This window comes from Hippoglossus stenolepis, chromosome 17, assembly GCF_022539355.2.
Source record: "Hippoglossus stenolepis isolate QCI-W04-F060 chromosome 17, HSTE1.2, whole genome shotgun sequence".
NCBI classification, from domain to species: Eukaryota; Metazoa; Chordata; class Actinopteri; order Pleuronectiformes; family Pleuronectidae; genus Hippoglossus; species Hippoglossus stenolepis.
The window spans coordinates 22,563,985-22,580,302 of record NC_061499.1 but is presented as its reverse complement, the minus strand read 5'-3'; the positions used below and the strand labels follow the sequence as shown (position 1 = coordinate 22,580,302).

The 16,318-nt window shown below is 39.8% G+C and overlaps 1 protein-coding gene across 1 annotated transcript in view; it reads right to left on the bottom strand.

Moving 5' to 3' along the window:
- Window positions 1-12,403, bottom strand: part of abcf1 (ATP-binding cassette, sub-family F (GCN20), member 1) — a 46,575-nt gene extending 34,172 nt beyond the window's left edge. Inside the window, exons 1-12 of the mRNA XM_035182883.1 lie at window positions 12,196-12,403; window positions 11,325-11,371; window positions 11,126-11,203; window positions 9,844-9,964; window positions 9,730-9,755; window positions 9,549-9,632; window positions 6,348-6,434; window positions 2,476-2,535; window positions 2,301-2,381; window positions 2,127-2,222; window positions 1,839-1,961; window positions 1,617-1,717 (exon numbers count right to left, since the gene is read on the bottom strand). Coding sequence (XP_035038774.1) covers window positions 1,617-1,717; window positions 1,839-1,961; window positions 2,127-2,222; window positions 2,301-2,381; window positions 2,476-2,535; window positions 6,348-6,434; window positions 9,549-9,632; window positions 9,730-9,755; window positions 9,844-9,964; window positions 11,126-11,203; window positions 11,325-11,371; window positions 12,196-12,256 — 965 coding nt within the window. The 5' untranslated portion in view covers window positions 12,257-12,403. The remainder of the gene's footprint in view (window positions 1-1,616; window positions 1,718-1,838; window positions 1,962-2,126; window positions 2,223-2,300; window positions 2,382-2,475; window positions 2,536-6,347; window positions 6,435-9,548; window positions 9,633-9,729; window positions 9,756-9,843; window positions 9,965-11,125; window positions 11,204-11,324; window positions 11,372-12,195) is intronic.
- Window positions 12,404-16,318: the final 3,915 nt, after the last annotated feature.

The window sequence follows — 16,318 nt, the reverse complement described above, 5'->3', positions numbered from 1 at the left end:
ATTAAAATCACCAGTTATGATTATCCTGTCATTCTTAATTAAACAGAGCTCAGACATTTCTGGTAAAAATTAAGCTACGGGTTTTGGAGGGCGATAAATATACTTTCCAATCTAAAAGCTTGATATTAAAAAAAAAATTAAAAAAAAGGCACCTAGACTGACACTGCATTTAAAAGCGTTTTAAAAATATAGTTGCTAGACCTACCCCTTTCTTTCCCTCACGTATTGTGTGTATATAGCTAAAGTTTAGGGGGGAAGCTTTGTTTAAGAGAGCAGCTCCATCTGAATTGAGCCATGATTCAGTCAGGAAAATAAAATCAAGTTTATGTACAGTGATAAAATCATTTATGATGAAAGTCTTATTAGTAAGTGCACAGATGTTTAAAAGAGCCATTTTTACCTTCTGTCCATGTCTGAGCTTTTCGGCTGGGCTATGATTTTTCATTTGTACGGTAATTAGGCTAGACCACCTCCTCAACTGCCTTTTTGCTTTTCTTTGTTCATCACAAATAAAGTCCAATCTGGGAGTAATCCTGACAGGAATATTAGAGGCTGTGGGTGATGGTGTAACGAAGGCAGTACTAGGATTTATCCACAAGGGGGAGCTAGTGGCAGTATGGGGAGCATGACTGTTTAAAGTGGCAGAAGAAGAGCAGGGGGTGACAGGTGATGTAAATAGTCAGTCACAAGGGGTAAATAGTACAGTTCGCTGCAGATTACCTGCAAGCATGAGACTACCCTGCAAGCTTGGATGCAGACCGTCTCGTGCAAACAAGGGAGAGCGATATCAGATCAAATTTAAGTTGTGAATGAACCCAATGTTGTGAGTGGAGCATTTGGACTGGAGCCAGGTGTGGAGGCTGAGGATCCTAGTAAAACGGCCAATTACGCGACCCAGTGTGGGAATTGGACCCAAGATGAAAGCAGACATTCCTGTGCTGTTCAGCAGGTCAAACAGACGGATGAAGTCGGCTTTTGTCAGCTCTGACTGCTGGCGACTTGTATCATTTGATCCGACGTGGACTATTACTCTTTTAATAGACATTGGGAGTGAGGTGATGAGTCCGGCTCCTCCATTCCGCATACCCAAGTGTACTTGGGCAAGACACTGAACCCCAAACTGCTCTTAACGGCTGTGCCGGCTTTGTGTGAGTGATCTGAATAGAGAAAGTGCTGTACATAGATGTGTGTGTAAATGGGCGAATGGAAAAAACTGCAGTGGTCGTCAATACTCGAAAATACAGAACATTTAAAGCACATACCTTCGTTAAGCCCCAACGATGTCCTTGTGAAACAACATCTAAATTCAATAGATCCAGATTTATATTTGGATTGTTCATAAATATCAGTCTCCAAAACATGCCAGATTTTTTTCATCAGGATCTATGAATTATCCACTGAGAAATCAACGCAAATGTTGAAAAAAGCTCTCTTACAGTGAAAAAATTGCCAGATTCACTATGATACAGATCCGCACCAAAATTCAAGGGGTTTGTTCCTTCAGCATTTTTTCTCCAAGTTCCGTGATACGTTTTTGCATAATCCTGCTAACTAACAGACAGACAGCCGTAGAAGAAAACATTATCTCCTTGGTGGAGGTAAGAAAATATATTTACCCATTTGGTCCAACCAAACCATATCTTCTCCCTGCTACAATCAGAAGGTCAGCATTGATGAAAAGCTCCTTGCCATGAGCAGATATGCTGAACCGTTCCAGCTGAAGTACACAAAAGAGAACTTCACTAACCATTGTTTATGTAGCACATACAGCTAATTAAAGCATCTTTAGAATGAAAATGATGAAAAAGAACAGATTTGTTCTAATTAAACTTAATAACCTTAATATCAGAGGCATTCTCCAGCATTGCCTGTCTGGAGGACATCTCCGCCTGGGAAATGGAGAAATCGCCCTCCAAGGCATTCTGAGCCCTAACACTGGCCACTTGACGCTCGTACTCCATCTACAACAAAGGACAGGAAGCAGCGGGACAACTCTGTAGGGTTAAGATTACACCAAACAACAGCAGCTTATTGTGTGACATGAAAAATAATTATAATAACAGGGGGAATATAAAGTCTGCCCCATTAAATATAAGGACATACAATTAATGGACCATAGTGATCACCTGTTTCTTTTTCTTCTTCTTCTCCTTTTTACTAAGATTAGCATTTGGGTCCTCTTCCTGTGGTTTGGCCTGTTCTGCAATGGCATCCTCAGCACTCTTAATGGTTAGAGGCAGAGATGAGTTAACACAGTGATCCAAAGCAACGAAGAAGAGCTTTGTGGAGGACAAGCATACCATCATCATGTCACCTCCGTCACTATCCTCCTCATCATCATCTTCATACTCGCTGCATGATCGCTCAGCAGGCTTTCCTTTCTACATAGACAGGAATATCACATAATGGTTACCTGAAAGTTGTTGATGAGATTAAAACAAAAAAGCAAAACCAAAATCTGTGCTTTTTACTTACCTTGTATTGTTCTATCTTCCCCTTCTTTCGTTTCACTTCTGTTTCATAAATATCAGGTGACTACAGGAAGAGATTAAAAAAATTCATCAAAACCAGATAAAAAAATAAGATGACAAAATTCAGAGAAAGCTATTTTCTGTCAACAGTATATTTAACAAAATGTCTTCTCTTAACCGAAGTACACTGCTCAGAAAAATTAAGGGAACACTTAATTGTTAAAGTATAACACCAAGTCAGTTAAACTTCAGGGATATCAATCTGTCCATATAGGAGCCCAATCAGGTTGTACAGGTAATCCAGCTCTTCCAGGATGGCACATCCATATGTGTGGTCGCAAGAAGGTTTGCCGTGTCTCCCAGCACAGACTCAAGAGGATGGAGGAGATACCAGGAGACCGGCTGTTACACGTTGAGAGCTGGAAAGGGCCGTAGAAGGTCAACAACCCAGGAGCAGGACCAGTATCTGCTCCTTTGTGGAGGAACAGGAGAAGCACTGCCAGGGGCCTACAAAATGACCACCAGCGGGATGGAATCCTCAATTGTCAGACCTTACGCTGGTGCAGTGGGCCCTGGATACCACCTGGTGCAGGACAATGCCCGGCCTCATGTGTGTAGGCACTTCCTGAATGACAAAGGCATTGATGCTATTGACTGCCACTCTCGTTCCCCAGGCCTGAATCCAATTGAGCACCTATGGGCCATGCACACTACTTCACAACCTCACAAGTTGTTGGGATGAAAATTGTCTGATAGGGCTGTGAGAAAAATGTTCACTTTGATTTCGGTGTGACTTTGAATCCAGCCCTCTGGTTTTGGTTTCCATTGACCCTTCTTACGTTATTGTTGTCAATGAATAACACAATGTATATCAGTTAATATTTTCAACATGAATATTTTGTTCATTGAGATCCTATTGGTGATTTAAGTGTTCCCTTAATTTTTTTGAGCAGTGTATTTCTGAGTCTGCTGTGCGATGAGTAAATTAGGAAAGAAATGGATAAATTCTATAGGCCTATGTGGGCTTCTTTCTATATGCCATTCTCTAAATAGGTTTGTATAGGTAGGCAGACACTGTACCATTTATTTGGTATTTTGCATTAATTCAATCTAACCCATGACTATTCTGCCTTCCTTCGAGGCCAAACTGTATAACTTCAATATTCGCACCCAACAGACGGATTGATAGAACCCTGAAACTTCCTGTATTAAGCCTCGAAGAATCCCACTGAAAATTTATCAAGGACTAGAAATACTCCTACCTCATAATGGGACTTGTATTTATGAAGCCTCCTATGCTGATAGCTCACATCAAGAGAGTATCTTATTGTAATAATTAATGTAGTTGCAGTCTGGAGCATTAGACAATGGAAAACTTTTTTTTGTTGGCTCTATGTATAAAGTTGAATTATATCTAAAATGCTTGGATTTAGTTACCGTTTCTTTGAGGCCCCCTCCCAATAAAGTATAGTTTGCCATGATTGGCCATCTGGCTAGGGTTGGGTATCGTTTCAATTTTATCGATTCTGATTCCGCTTATCAATTGCGGTTCTTATCAATTCCCCATTTTGATTCCAAAATCTTTATTAGACTGGACCGATGCACAGTAGCTGTGCTTCATGTTACACCGGGGCAGCAGCAGTAACGCCTTGTGGTAGACAGGCAACATTACAAAAGAAAACCCACACAGGTCATCTCAGAGCCTAATCAGACATGCTCAATGTCTTTAACCCAACTGTTAAAATTAGCAGTAACTGAGATAGAGGCAATGTTGAAACTTTTTGCCTTAAAAACCCTGGTGTTTAAATTAACAAAACACCACAATGTATTTGTGGATAATTAGTAGAAGAAAATGTTCCAATTGTCCCTGTAAACTAATGTTACATCAATAAATGAATATTAATCTCTCATATATTCCATAACAGTGGAAATCGGTAGCAGTTGAGCCATTTGTGGATAATAACGTTTGGAGCTGCTTGTTGTACGTCTTATTTATAGGAAATCTACTGACATAAATCATACAAGTCATGTTAGTCAACTTTTCCTTGAATGCCGGCGAGAACGATGAGTCGCTGTCGTCGCTGCTCACTTTCGCCCGAGCTCTACTGGAGGTGCTTGCAAGGTGATACTAGCGCTAACTGAAGATGACACACTCGAGGCCGCAGGACAAATATCACTGTTTGTAAAATGCAGTGGATGTTAGACTTTGTTAGCTATGGCCAGAGATTACTAACAGTTCTCCTACTGTTACAGCACCCATCTGCCTGCCGCTCCTTACACAATTTTTATAACACACAACAAATGCTGCGCCTGGTTGTTGGAGACTTGCTGACTTTGGTTGATGCTGAACCATATCAACCTAATCATCACAGTACAGCAGGGCTCCAGACTGCAACCATTTAGTCGCATATTGTGAGACAGTGCAACTACATTTTATGACTAGGCGCACCAGTGCAACTTGCAAATATGCCCCCCATTTTTTTAAAATCATCATTTGACATACCAGGAGCAATCGAGAATTTGTTCACACAAAGTGACAGTTGTTTTTTACCCTGCTGGAGTTTCCTGTGTCTCCCTCCACACTGCTGACCTGCCCTCACTTTAACTCATAAACACCAACACTCGTCAAACATTATTAAGACCTGATCAGAACATGACGTTTACTTGGCGTTTGTTTGATTCGCTCGAGAGTTTACGAAGCTTCAATTTACACATAATGAAAAATTAGTCATTATGTACGCTCAGTACAACATGAAATGTGAAACGCATAGCCAGGACTCAGTGTTAAAGTAATGTTATGTGAAGTAATGGTCTGCTTTTATATATCGATTAATAACTAAATACATGACCGTAAGTGAGTCATCTAAATCCTAACGATCCCATCCTGTTTACATATAACCTGCTCCAAATGTTTAATATTTATTCAAGAGAATTTTTTTGTTAAGAGTCAGAGTCAATTATATTGTATTTATTCAAACATAAACATACTTTGTGAGGCTACCATGACCTTGACCTTTGGCTACCAAAATCATATCAGTTAATCCTTGAGTGCAAGTGGCACATGTGAAGGGTTTTCCCTCATGGCGTTCAAGATATGGCATTCACAAGGCAAAATATGTGCTTTGTGAGGTCAGTGACTTTAGCTGTTGACATTTGATAACACTTTCTGTATGTGTCTCAAAATCCAGCAATTCTGTTGACCGAATCCATTCTTTTGTTTAAAAAAAAAAAAGGTTATTTTATTGTGAAATATTTGCAGGAGTGGAAGATGCACTGCTTCATACTTTATTATACTTGTAATTATTTTAGTACACTGGAATATTTTTATATGAGGAAATAGATAAAAGTTGCACAACTGCCTTTTTTTGTATAGTTATGCTTGTACATTGAGCCTTTAACAGAAATTGCAAAAATAAAATATTACCCTCCTAAGTGTTTTTTTTGCAAAAAATAACTGTTCAGGGTAAGGCTTTCAAGGTTCAGTGTGTAGGATTTAGGCGAAAGGGATTATTGGCAGAAATTGAATATAAAATAATACTGATGTTTTCACTAGTGTGTTTCATCTAAATTGTAGTTTTTTACCCTAGAATGAGCCCTATATATTTAAATACTTTATATTTTACAGTCGTCCAAACTGGACAAACTAAACACATTTTCAGTTTTTATGACAACTGAATGCTACCACAGGTTCTCTTTCATGTTTGGAACCAGAGGGTGAGGTGAGCGGTAATTAGCTGCAACATTCAACTACACCACTAGATGTCACTAAATTCTACACTGAACCTTTAACAAACACCCAATTCAGAGTAAAATCCTGCTTAATCCATAGTGTTCACCTCATATTTTAATAGTATTTAGGGTCATACAAGCACCCACCTTGGACTTGGCTTCAGCCCTCTTGGTCTTTGTAGTTTTCTCTTCAGCATCTTCTTTCTCTGCCTCATCCTCCTCATCAGATACAATCTGTTAATTTGATAAACAAATCACTGTGAGCAAATTAGTTGTAAATCTGAAATATCTATATCTAACATGTGCGCATGTTAAAATACACATACAGACAGGGTTGGAATCTATCATGTGGCTGGAACATGGTTGACCCCACATCAGGTTAGACTCAGGATAGTCACACTGCAGAGTGTAGGAGAACAGCAGCACAGGTGCTAATGTTTGGGCTTCTGTACAGAGGTGGACGACTCTGCATCGATGCAGTGACAAAACAAAATAATGTTTTCTGCTACGTTCATTGTTTTAGCGGGTTTCCACCGCTGAATAATTTTAACCACCACTGTTTCAGGATGAGGACAGACGCTCATTAAAAGGTCCGGTCTTCCTGAGTCAGTCTCTGTCCGAGTTTCCTCCTCATTCCCCCGCTGCCCTGCACTCAATTTACACTTAAACAATAAACACCATCAATGATCACAAGTTATTAGGACACATACAGGACTGACTCACTTTACTTTGTGTTTGTTTGATTCACTCTAGAGTTTATGAGACACATTTAGAACTGCTACACAACACGAGAGGTAACGTGACGCACACAGACAGGAGGACAGGACAGATCAGGGTTGAAGTGATCGGAACGATCCACAGTCATGATCGGACATCGATTAATAACTATTTTAGAATATAGGACTAGATGGTGAATATCCCATGTAATTATCACTTTGTGCGTGAAGGACAGAGACGCGCAGACACACACAAACACCTGCAGACAGAGGTTCTTCCCGCAGATTATAAACACAGCACAGTGTTTCAACTTCTTTGTTGCAGAAGAAGCGACGCCTTGTTTATTTTGGACGTAAATATGAATTCAGCAGTTTGTATAAAGATAAGTTCAAAGTGTGAGTGATTATAAAACATTAGAGGAGCAGAGTCTGTTGTTGACCAGCGGAGTGATGCACCTCAGTGCAGTGGAACTGATTTAAGTTAAGATCAGATAAAACATAGGCTCTTATCACCACAAACTCTCTTGACATCTTTGTCAGAGTCTAATACGCATGTCACCGCTTTTTACATTTTTGAGTCTGTCGCGCGTTAGAAGCGTCATTAACCCCCACTCCCTTGCGGTGAATCCAGCAATCGCCTTCTCCTAGATTTCTACAGACTTAAAACTAGGAGGCCAGGTGGATAAAGTCAGAAGAAAGTGCAGAGTGTCTCACTCTGACATTTGCGTTCACACATGCACCTCCTTCAGAGAAAATATGGAGGGACTGTTGAGTCAAGCACATGTTTGAAAGCAGCTTTAGACTTAGGCTGTTCGTCTTGTAGCCAAGCAAATCAAGGACAACTGTAATGTGTTTCAGCTTGTTGGTGTCAGTATATATATATATATATATATATATATATATAATTTTCAGTCTGGCTTTTGTAAATGAGACATTTAAGATTTAGATATTAAATAAATTTGAAAACTAAATTTACTTTTTTATTCATTGGGATAATACATGTAGCAAATTGACAGTTTTATTCATTCAAAAATAAATTTACTACAAAATGTTTTGAAAAAAGGTGAAAAGGCGAATACTTTCAAAAGCCACTGCATTAAAACATTTTAAGTGTTATAATAAAAAAAATGTAAGATACATGGGTTAGCTCTGAATTGGTTTTCACAGTGAACTTTCAATGACAAATAAAAAATTGAATCACAACAAAGTTAAGAAATCAGCATAGACCTGCCCAAACTAAATGCAATGTACTGTCATTAGTTTTTATGAGGAAATGCAGGGAAACAGATGAAACCCATCATTGTTGAGGCCAATAAGAAAAACAATCAACTGTAAATGCATAACGCCTCTTCACTTTGTTTACTGTGTTGTGATCTGATTTGACTAGGAAGTTGTATTCTTAACATTGTTTTTATTCAATCATGTCACAGTAAATGAATACATGAAAATACATAAATATGACAATTTATTCTGTACTTCACTTCATATATACTTGAATTGTTTTTATTTAGGGATTTAAATCTTCTGTATTTGTAGGGTGAATGGTGAGGACAAATGTGGACAGAAGCTGTCGAACTTCACTAAACCCAGCTAAAAAAAATGTCAAAGCTGCAATTTGTAAACAGCATCATTTCAATTCTGAGAAGAACGACATCCAGAGACAAAATTAGAACACCACTGTAAACAGCCCGCTATGCTTTAGCAAATGGGCAAACTGTGTACACTAGGAGACTGTAGCTCGGTTGTACTCTATTAAGTTTTGGGGGTTTTCGACGGCAACACCAAAAACGAAACTTATGGGGTAAATGTCGTTTGCATTGTAAACTATGCTTTCTGTCATCATGGTTCCTTTGTAATGCACGGGGAAGAAAAATAAGAAGAAATGGTGGTGAAAAAAAACGACTGTCAACTTTTGGGGGTACTCTGCCCTCTAAACATGCTCTCGTTGTGTAATAGTCATCCATGTGAAACACACTCAGCAGTATGAGAGCCCTTCCAGACATTCGCCGGCAGTATATGGATTAAATGAAGCTTTGAAGAAGAATTTCATCGATGATTTTTAGTAATCGATTTACCCGAGGAATCGTTTCAGCCTTAGTGGAAACCGCTTATAAGGATCACGGATATAGTGATCACCTGTTTATATGGATCAAAAAGCTTGGGACAGATTTGTTCCAATACAAATGCGGTTTAAATAATTGAGTTATTGTGATCAAGTTATCCGCCTGCAGTGTTAATTTTTGGGTATTGCATACAGTTTTTACCAGCTCTGTCAGTCATTTACTGCTCTTCTCTGTGTCTTTATGAGTCGCGTTGTGCACTGCCAACCAAATCGAACACGCCCTGCCATGTCCTCCGGCTCTCCATACATTGTCTAGGTTTACAAATTCAGTTATTTTAACCCAGTCTGAGTTTACACGTGTCCGATGACACCGCTTGTCTATGTGACTGTGTGTGTCTGTGTCAGCGCACACAAGAGAGTGGAAGCGCAGCTATAAAGACAGATTTGACTCATTATAGAAAAGTATCAATTATTATGTGGTGATCAGTGTTATATTGTGGCGTCATTTCAAACAAAGACAGAGAGCGAGAAATAAACGGTTTCCACTGTATTTGAAATACAATACTGTACTTTTTTTGCTGGTTTATCTTCTTCATCCATATCAGCATCCTCATCACTCTGGCCCTGACTGAGAGCAGCGTAGATGTTTCCACCCTGAAAGACATCATAGATAGATGCTTTACACAGCCAGCATGTAGAGTCAGAAGGTAAAAGGTGAAACACAAAGTTTCAGTGTAGACTAATAACAAACCTTGTTTCCTTCACTGGTGGCAATGACTGTGGAAAGGGAAGGCAGGCACAATGAATAATGAAATAATATAACAAAATTATTTAATTTGTGGTCATCAATCATGAAACATTATACCTGGTTCATCTTCCTCATAACTTGCTTGCACTGAGAGCTTTTTCAGCTTCAGCATGACGTTTGCATCATCATCCTCATTTGCATCTCCACCTTTTCCTTTCCGTCGATCTTTTTTCTTTTTCTAAAGGGGAAAGTTTCAAATTATGTCCCAGGTAGGCAAGACAAAAAACTGATATTGATATCGTTTATCTGAAATGAACCAATCCAATACCGGGAAAATATGGTTAAGATATCTTAGACAAGAAATTAAGACAAACTATCAAGATAAAGAGCGCATCCTGCGGTTTCGTGGTCACAAGATATCTCTCTATCCGGATTACAGTGCATCTCTGGCCCGGAGACGGGCAGCTTTCAACGACGTTAAAACTAAACTATACAAGAGAAATGTCCGCTTAGGGCTTCTCCATCCTGCTCGCATCTGTGTGGATTATGATGGACAAACTTTGTATGTTTTCTATGACTCACACTGGCAGGAAGACTGAAGATGTATGTAATATGTGAACAAATAAACGAGGAACTCTCAAGGTAAACCAAGACACAAGTGACTCATTATGTTCAGAGCTGCAAACAGTTAAACATTTATACCCTTATTATCACCATGCTCTTTTGTTCACAATCAAGTTCATCTGTAGCCACTCTTTATGGTTGCTCGGTTGGTTTGCGATTAGGGCTGACCTACGTTATGCCTACACACTCTAGAGAACCTCTATGTAAATTACATATCAGAGCCGTCACTTTGTTTTTCCATTTTAATATCAAATAAGTACCTAATGTCACTCTTTTTTCCCCTTTCACTCATTCCTGGTTTAGCAACTCGTTGACTTTATTTTTTGCTATTAACTAGCATGAGTGAGACAGCTACTCAGTCCTGGTTTCGTACATTAAAACTTTGATGCTCTGGTGCAAACAGAGTTTGATACACCTGTTGACTAAAATGTTTGACCTACGTGTAGACATATCAGATCTGCTACTTTACTTTTTGCTTACCTTAGTCTATTTATATATTTATATTAGTGTCTTCAACTATATATATATAAAAATTTAAGATTGTGTTTATTGTTTTTTTCACCATACTGTCAAAATGCATTACATGAAAAAACACCCCTCTGTATACACACCCACACCCATTCACAGACCGACATTTGCAAACATGACACTCATCTACAAATACATGACACTCATCTACAAAAAAAAAAATATATATATATATATATATATATATATATTAGCCGTAGTAGTGTCATCTCCTTAGGTAAAGACCTACTATGAGAATAAAGATTACCTGTTTTCCCGGTGTGTCTTTTCCAGCCACCTCATGTACCTTTTCAGGTTTGCAATCTGTGGTGAGCTCCTCAAAGAACTGGAGAAAAACATTAAAACGACAAATCCAATGAGACACACTGTGCCATTGAGGTAAAGCATCAGCTAGGAAGTATTTTGATACTTAAAAACTAGTCAAATGAGCCATTGCAAATACTCACAGTCTTTTTCCCCTTTTTATCTTTCTTCCCTTTTTTCACAGTCTTTTCTGTTTAAAGAGAACAGATTTTTTATTTCACAAAAACATCAGAGGGGACTAGTGGGACATGTACAGTACTGTCAGACATTATGAAGACATTGTTTGACTTGTCAGGTCTGTATACCACCATAATGTTTCAAAAATAAACAATGACTGATGTCAAGTGCTGACTCAACTTAAATTTGAGGCCACTTTTCAAAAAGGGCTAATAGTCGAACACGTTCTTTATGAATGTCATTGTCCTTCAATATGGGCCAGATGGGACAGGATAAACTACATGTAAATACAGTAATCATTTTCAATATTTAGTGTCAAGCTGCAATATGTGTAGACGGGAGTGCTGAAGCTGTTTTAGAGGCCTGTGGTGGAACAACATCTAAAGAGCTAGTGGTTCAAAGCACACGACAACACCATTAACATGAGTCAACAGCTTTATCCTCTTAGTCATTGTTCGATTTCACTTTAAATCATACAGTTAAAGAAAGCAAATGGGGGAGAAGTAACAACCGGAGTCACCGGTTTTACTTACAAACTGTGAGTTAACTGTCATCTTAATTTCACGAACTGCCTCGTCGAGGCTAACGTTAGCTGAAGCCTTCTCTGTTGGAAGTCATAGTTCAATACGAGGCTGTTCACTTTTCCATTTTGTTTTCCCATCTTCTCTAAAAATGAGGCTTGATGCTGAGTGGGTTATGCTGACGTAAACACATTTGCTGGAGATTTCTAGTGAAGAACAATTGGCACCGTTTGTCCGGACTACTGCTAGATTAACGTTGACTGTGACGCTACTTAGCCTGCTGCTAGCTGCTCAACAAACATTAACATTATCTCACCAGCTGCCGCTGCGACTTCATCGTCCACCCACTCCAATCCCTCCTTCGTTTTCCTGGGCATTTTCTTACTCAACTGTACCTTAAACAACGTAACTAAAACGGTATCCTCTTCAACCCCGTGTTCTTAGCCAGCCTCATTCACATGTCATGCGGCCCAACTACGTGATGATGATGCTCAGATGCCCGGTCACGAACAAACTTTCTTCTTCCTTTGGTTTAATGACGGGTTACCGCCACCTTCTGTACCGGAGTATGTAGTAGAAGTGATCCCCAGATTACTTTGCAGGGAAATTAGATTGTCATAGCAACCAGGTATATCAAAAAACAATAAAATGCAAAGTAAAAATACACAAAAAAGAAAATGTTATACACAAGGTACAATGGAAGTCCAAATACAAGTTTAAAATCTGACAAAATGAAAGATAAAAATAAATAAGGTGCAAAGGGATTTGCTTTGATACTGCTGTGACAGACTGGTGGTAATAAATGATCACTGATTGTAATCACTGGAAGCTGATGAAAGGAGAAATCAGGCAGCAGCTGATGTCTTATGCAGAAGATTTTAATGTAGACTCGATGCATCAAGGAGACCAGAAGGTGGAACAATATACAAACACTAACAGAGTAACATGAGCAATTGTCACCCCCAAGCCTGAAGATGTCTCACACAGCATCTGCATATCTTCCTCTACTTGCGTCACCCATTCCAACGCTACAATTGCTGTCACTCTCTATGTTACATGTAGTTGTTCGCATCCCATTGGACAGTAAAGCCTAAAGTATGCATTCCTAAATCACGTTGTGTCCTAATGTCTTTCCACTGATGTAATCAGAAACAAATATTTGTAATTGTTGTTACTTTGGCAACAGTTTGAGAAAAGAAAATATGAATTACTATATACTATCTTATGTGCTCTTTCTTGTGTTTTTGTCAGGCTCTTTATAATTTTGTTTCTAGTTTTAATATTTCTCCCCCTTGTGGTTGTTTGAGAGTAATGCACTATTCTTACGTTTTTATTTGCTATTTTCTTTTCATTGGTTGTTTTAGTCATGTGACACAGCCAGGTCAAAACGCAGAGATGAGAAACAAGAAATCCTGCTGAAAAGAAATACATGATACTCTGAGTGCAGATTTGTGCATTGAGTTTAAGTCCTACAGAAGCACATTCAAGTGTTCCTCCATGGCTCTTTAATGAACTTTAAATTTACCTCAGTCTGTTGGAAGATAAGAAGAATGAAGGAGTGGACCGGTACAAAGTGGAATGGTATATGAAGGAAAAATATGATGGTCATATTTATGTGTATACAGATGTCTCAAGTAAACAACTACAGACCCATCTCTCTTCTTCCTTTTCTCTCCAAAGCACTTGAGTGTGCTATCTTTAATAAACAACTCTTTTCCTATCTTCACCAAAACAACCTTCTTGATCCTCACGAGTCCGGTTTCAAGGCAGGCAACTCAACTGAGACTGCCCTCCTTGCTGTCACTGAGCAACTTCACACTGCTAGAGTAGCCTCTCTCTCCTTTGTGGTCATCTTTCTGAACCTTTCTGCTGTGTTTGACACGGTGAACCACCAGATACTTATTTCCTCCCTTCAGGATCTGGCTGTCTCGGGCTCTGCTCTCTCCCTGCTCACATCCTACCTCAAAGACCGTACCTACCGGATAACTTGGAGAGGATCTTTGTCAGAACCTTGTCCACTCAGTACTGGGGTCCCTCAAGGTTCCGTCCTGGGTCCCCTCCTTTTCCCCCTTTAGACCAACTCTCTTGGCTCTGTTATTCCATCACATGACTTTTCCTAACACAGCTACGCAGATGACACCCAACTAATTCTCTCTTTACCCCAGTCTGAAACACAGGTAGCAGCACAAATATCTGCTTGTCTGATTGACATCTCTCAGTGGATGTCCACACACTAATTAAAGACCAACCTTGACAAGATCAAGCTACTTTTCCTGCCAGGGAAGGGCTCTCCCACCCATGACCTTACTATCACCATTGACATCTCTGTGAAAGAATCGGGCCCGGTCTACATCCAGGACATGGTTAAATCTTGGACCCCAGCCCGTCCAATCTGCTCTGCATCTGCCAATCGGCTTGCTGCTCCCTCACTGCGAGGGATACCTAGCCACTCAACAAAATCAAGACTGTTTGCTGTCCTGGCTCCCAAATGGTGGAACAAGCTTCCCATGGGGAGACAGCAGAAAATCTACACATCTTCCACCGCAGGCTAAAAACACATCTCTTCCGACTATACCTTGGATAAGATGGTGATGGTCTAATAACCATCATCAACAAAGAAAAAAAAAGTTAGTTGCACTTATATATTGCACCTACATGTAGCACTTTGTAGTTTGGGTTTTTTAAAGCTAATGTACTAACATGATTCTTGCTGTTCTGGGTTTGTACCCTCATGGTTGAATGCACTTATTGTAAGTCGCTTTGGATAAAATCATCATGGCTAAATGATATGTAATGTGATGTAATGTAAAGATGCATGAAAAGGTCCTGATAAGAGAGTAGGAGTTGCTTATACCAAAGTTATATATAATTGCTTCTAAACTAATTAATAATGATTTACCTGTGTATACAGCAGAAATAGTTGTGATATGGTTGGCAGTAATATGTATTGAAGGTGACAGACCTAAAAGTATAGTATTTGCTTCTGATTCATCCTCAGCTTTGTTAAGTATTAAGATCATTCAATCAGAATCTAGACAGGATATTGTCTTAGATATAGTTCAATTGGTAAACAATCTGCAGAATTCAGAGTGAATGAGTTTCTTAAAGACATTTCACCTCTCATCCACGCGGCTTCTTCAGTTCTAAATGGCTGCTGGGAGTCCCAGATATTTAACTTGTATGGTTGTTAGGAGTCGTTGAGGTTACCAGAGAGGCTGGAACCACCCTGATGTTGGTTTCACTGGGAGTCCTTGAAAGTCGTTGACCCACCCGCCGCCTGTGAATCATGTGTCCTAAGATGTGAATTGTAGTGAAACTTCCTGGGGATTGAAGTCAAGACTGTATTGATTGTGGCTGATAGGTTGTGTTTTAAACCTCCTCCTCTGTTCAGAGATGGTTTTCTAGTTTGGCACACATGGCTTCCTCTTCCTCTTCCGCCACTCCTCTTTCAAACAATCTGTCTTCATGGACAAAATGTGGACATCGTTGTCTTCAAATGAATGTCCCTTGTCCTGACCAAAAAAGCCCAGCAGAGGATGTACTTTCAACCTGCTGAAGCAGATGATGGTGAACTTGTATGTTTTGCACAATCCCTCCCGCTTATAGTATTTTTTAATTTTGTTTATTGTATTTTTTTATTCTTTATTTTTTTATACAATTTTTGTTTCCTATTTTATATACTTTATATTTATAATTGCACAAGCACACCACAGCAAATTCCTTGTATGTGTAAACCTGCTTGGCAATAAAACGATTCTGATTCTTAAGATGTAGGTGGACTGCTGAGTCCTGACCTGAGGAGCTGGCTCTCCTTTGCTGTGCCATGTGTTTGTGTAGCAGTTGTTTAGTTTCCCCAATGTACAGGTCTGTGCATTCCTCACTACATTCAACTGCATGTACTACATTGTTCTGCTTATGTCTGTGTTAGGACCAGGGTTGCCACCTCCTTTTGTGCTCCTTGTTTTCCCTTCCTGCTGTTTTCCCTTCCCACACTGGAGCTGGGAGGGGCCTCCTGTGGGACACCGGCGCAGCTGACCTTCATCTCGTCATCAACTCCACCTCAGTCTATAAGACCTCAGCTCATCTCCCCTGTCGTCGCCAGATCGTCCGTTCACCAGTGTGGTACTTATCCTGGCTCCTGTGACTACTTCTTTCTTGTCTAATGATACCTGTTAACCCCGTGCTCCCTTTTGCCTCAGATTCAGCTGCGCACCTTCCGTTTGTTCCACTCAATCCACTCTGGCTTCACCCTCCCTGGACTTCGGATCCCCACTGCCTGCCGCCACCACCCCAGCTCCAGCTTTAAACAATAAACCTTTTTACTACCATCTACCTGCTGTGTTCGTGCTCTGCACTTTTGGGTCCGCTTAAATCAGATCATAACAGAACGATCTGGCCAACATGGACCCAGCAGACACAACACCTACCTCCGGCCAACT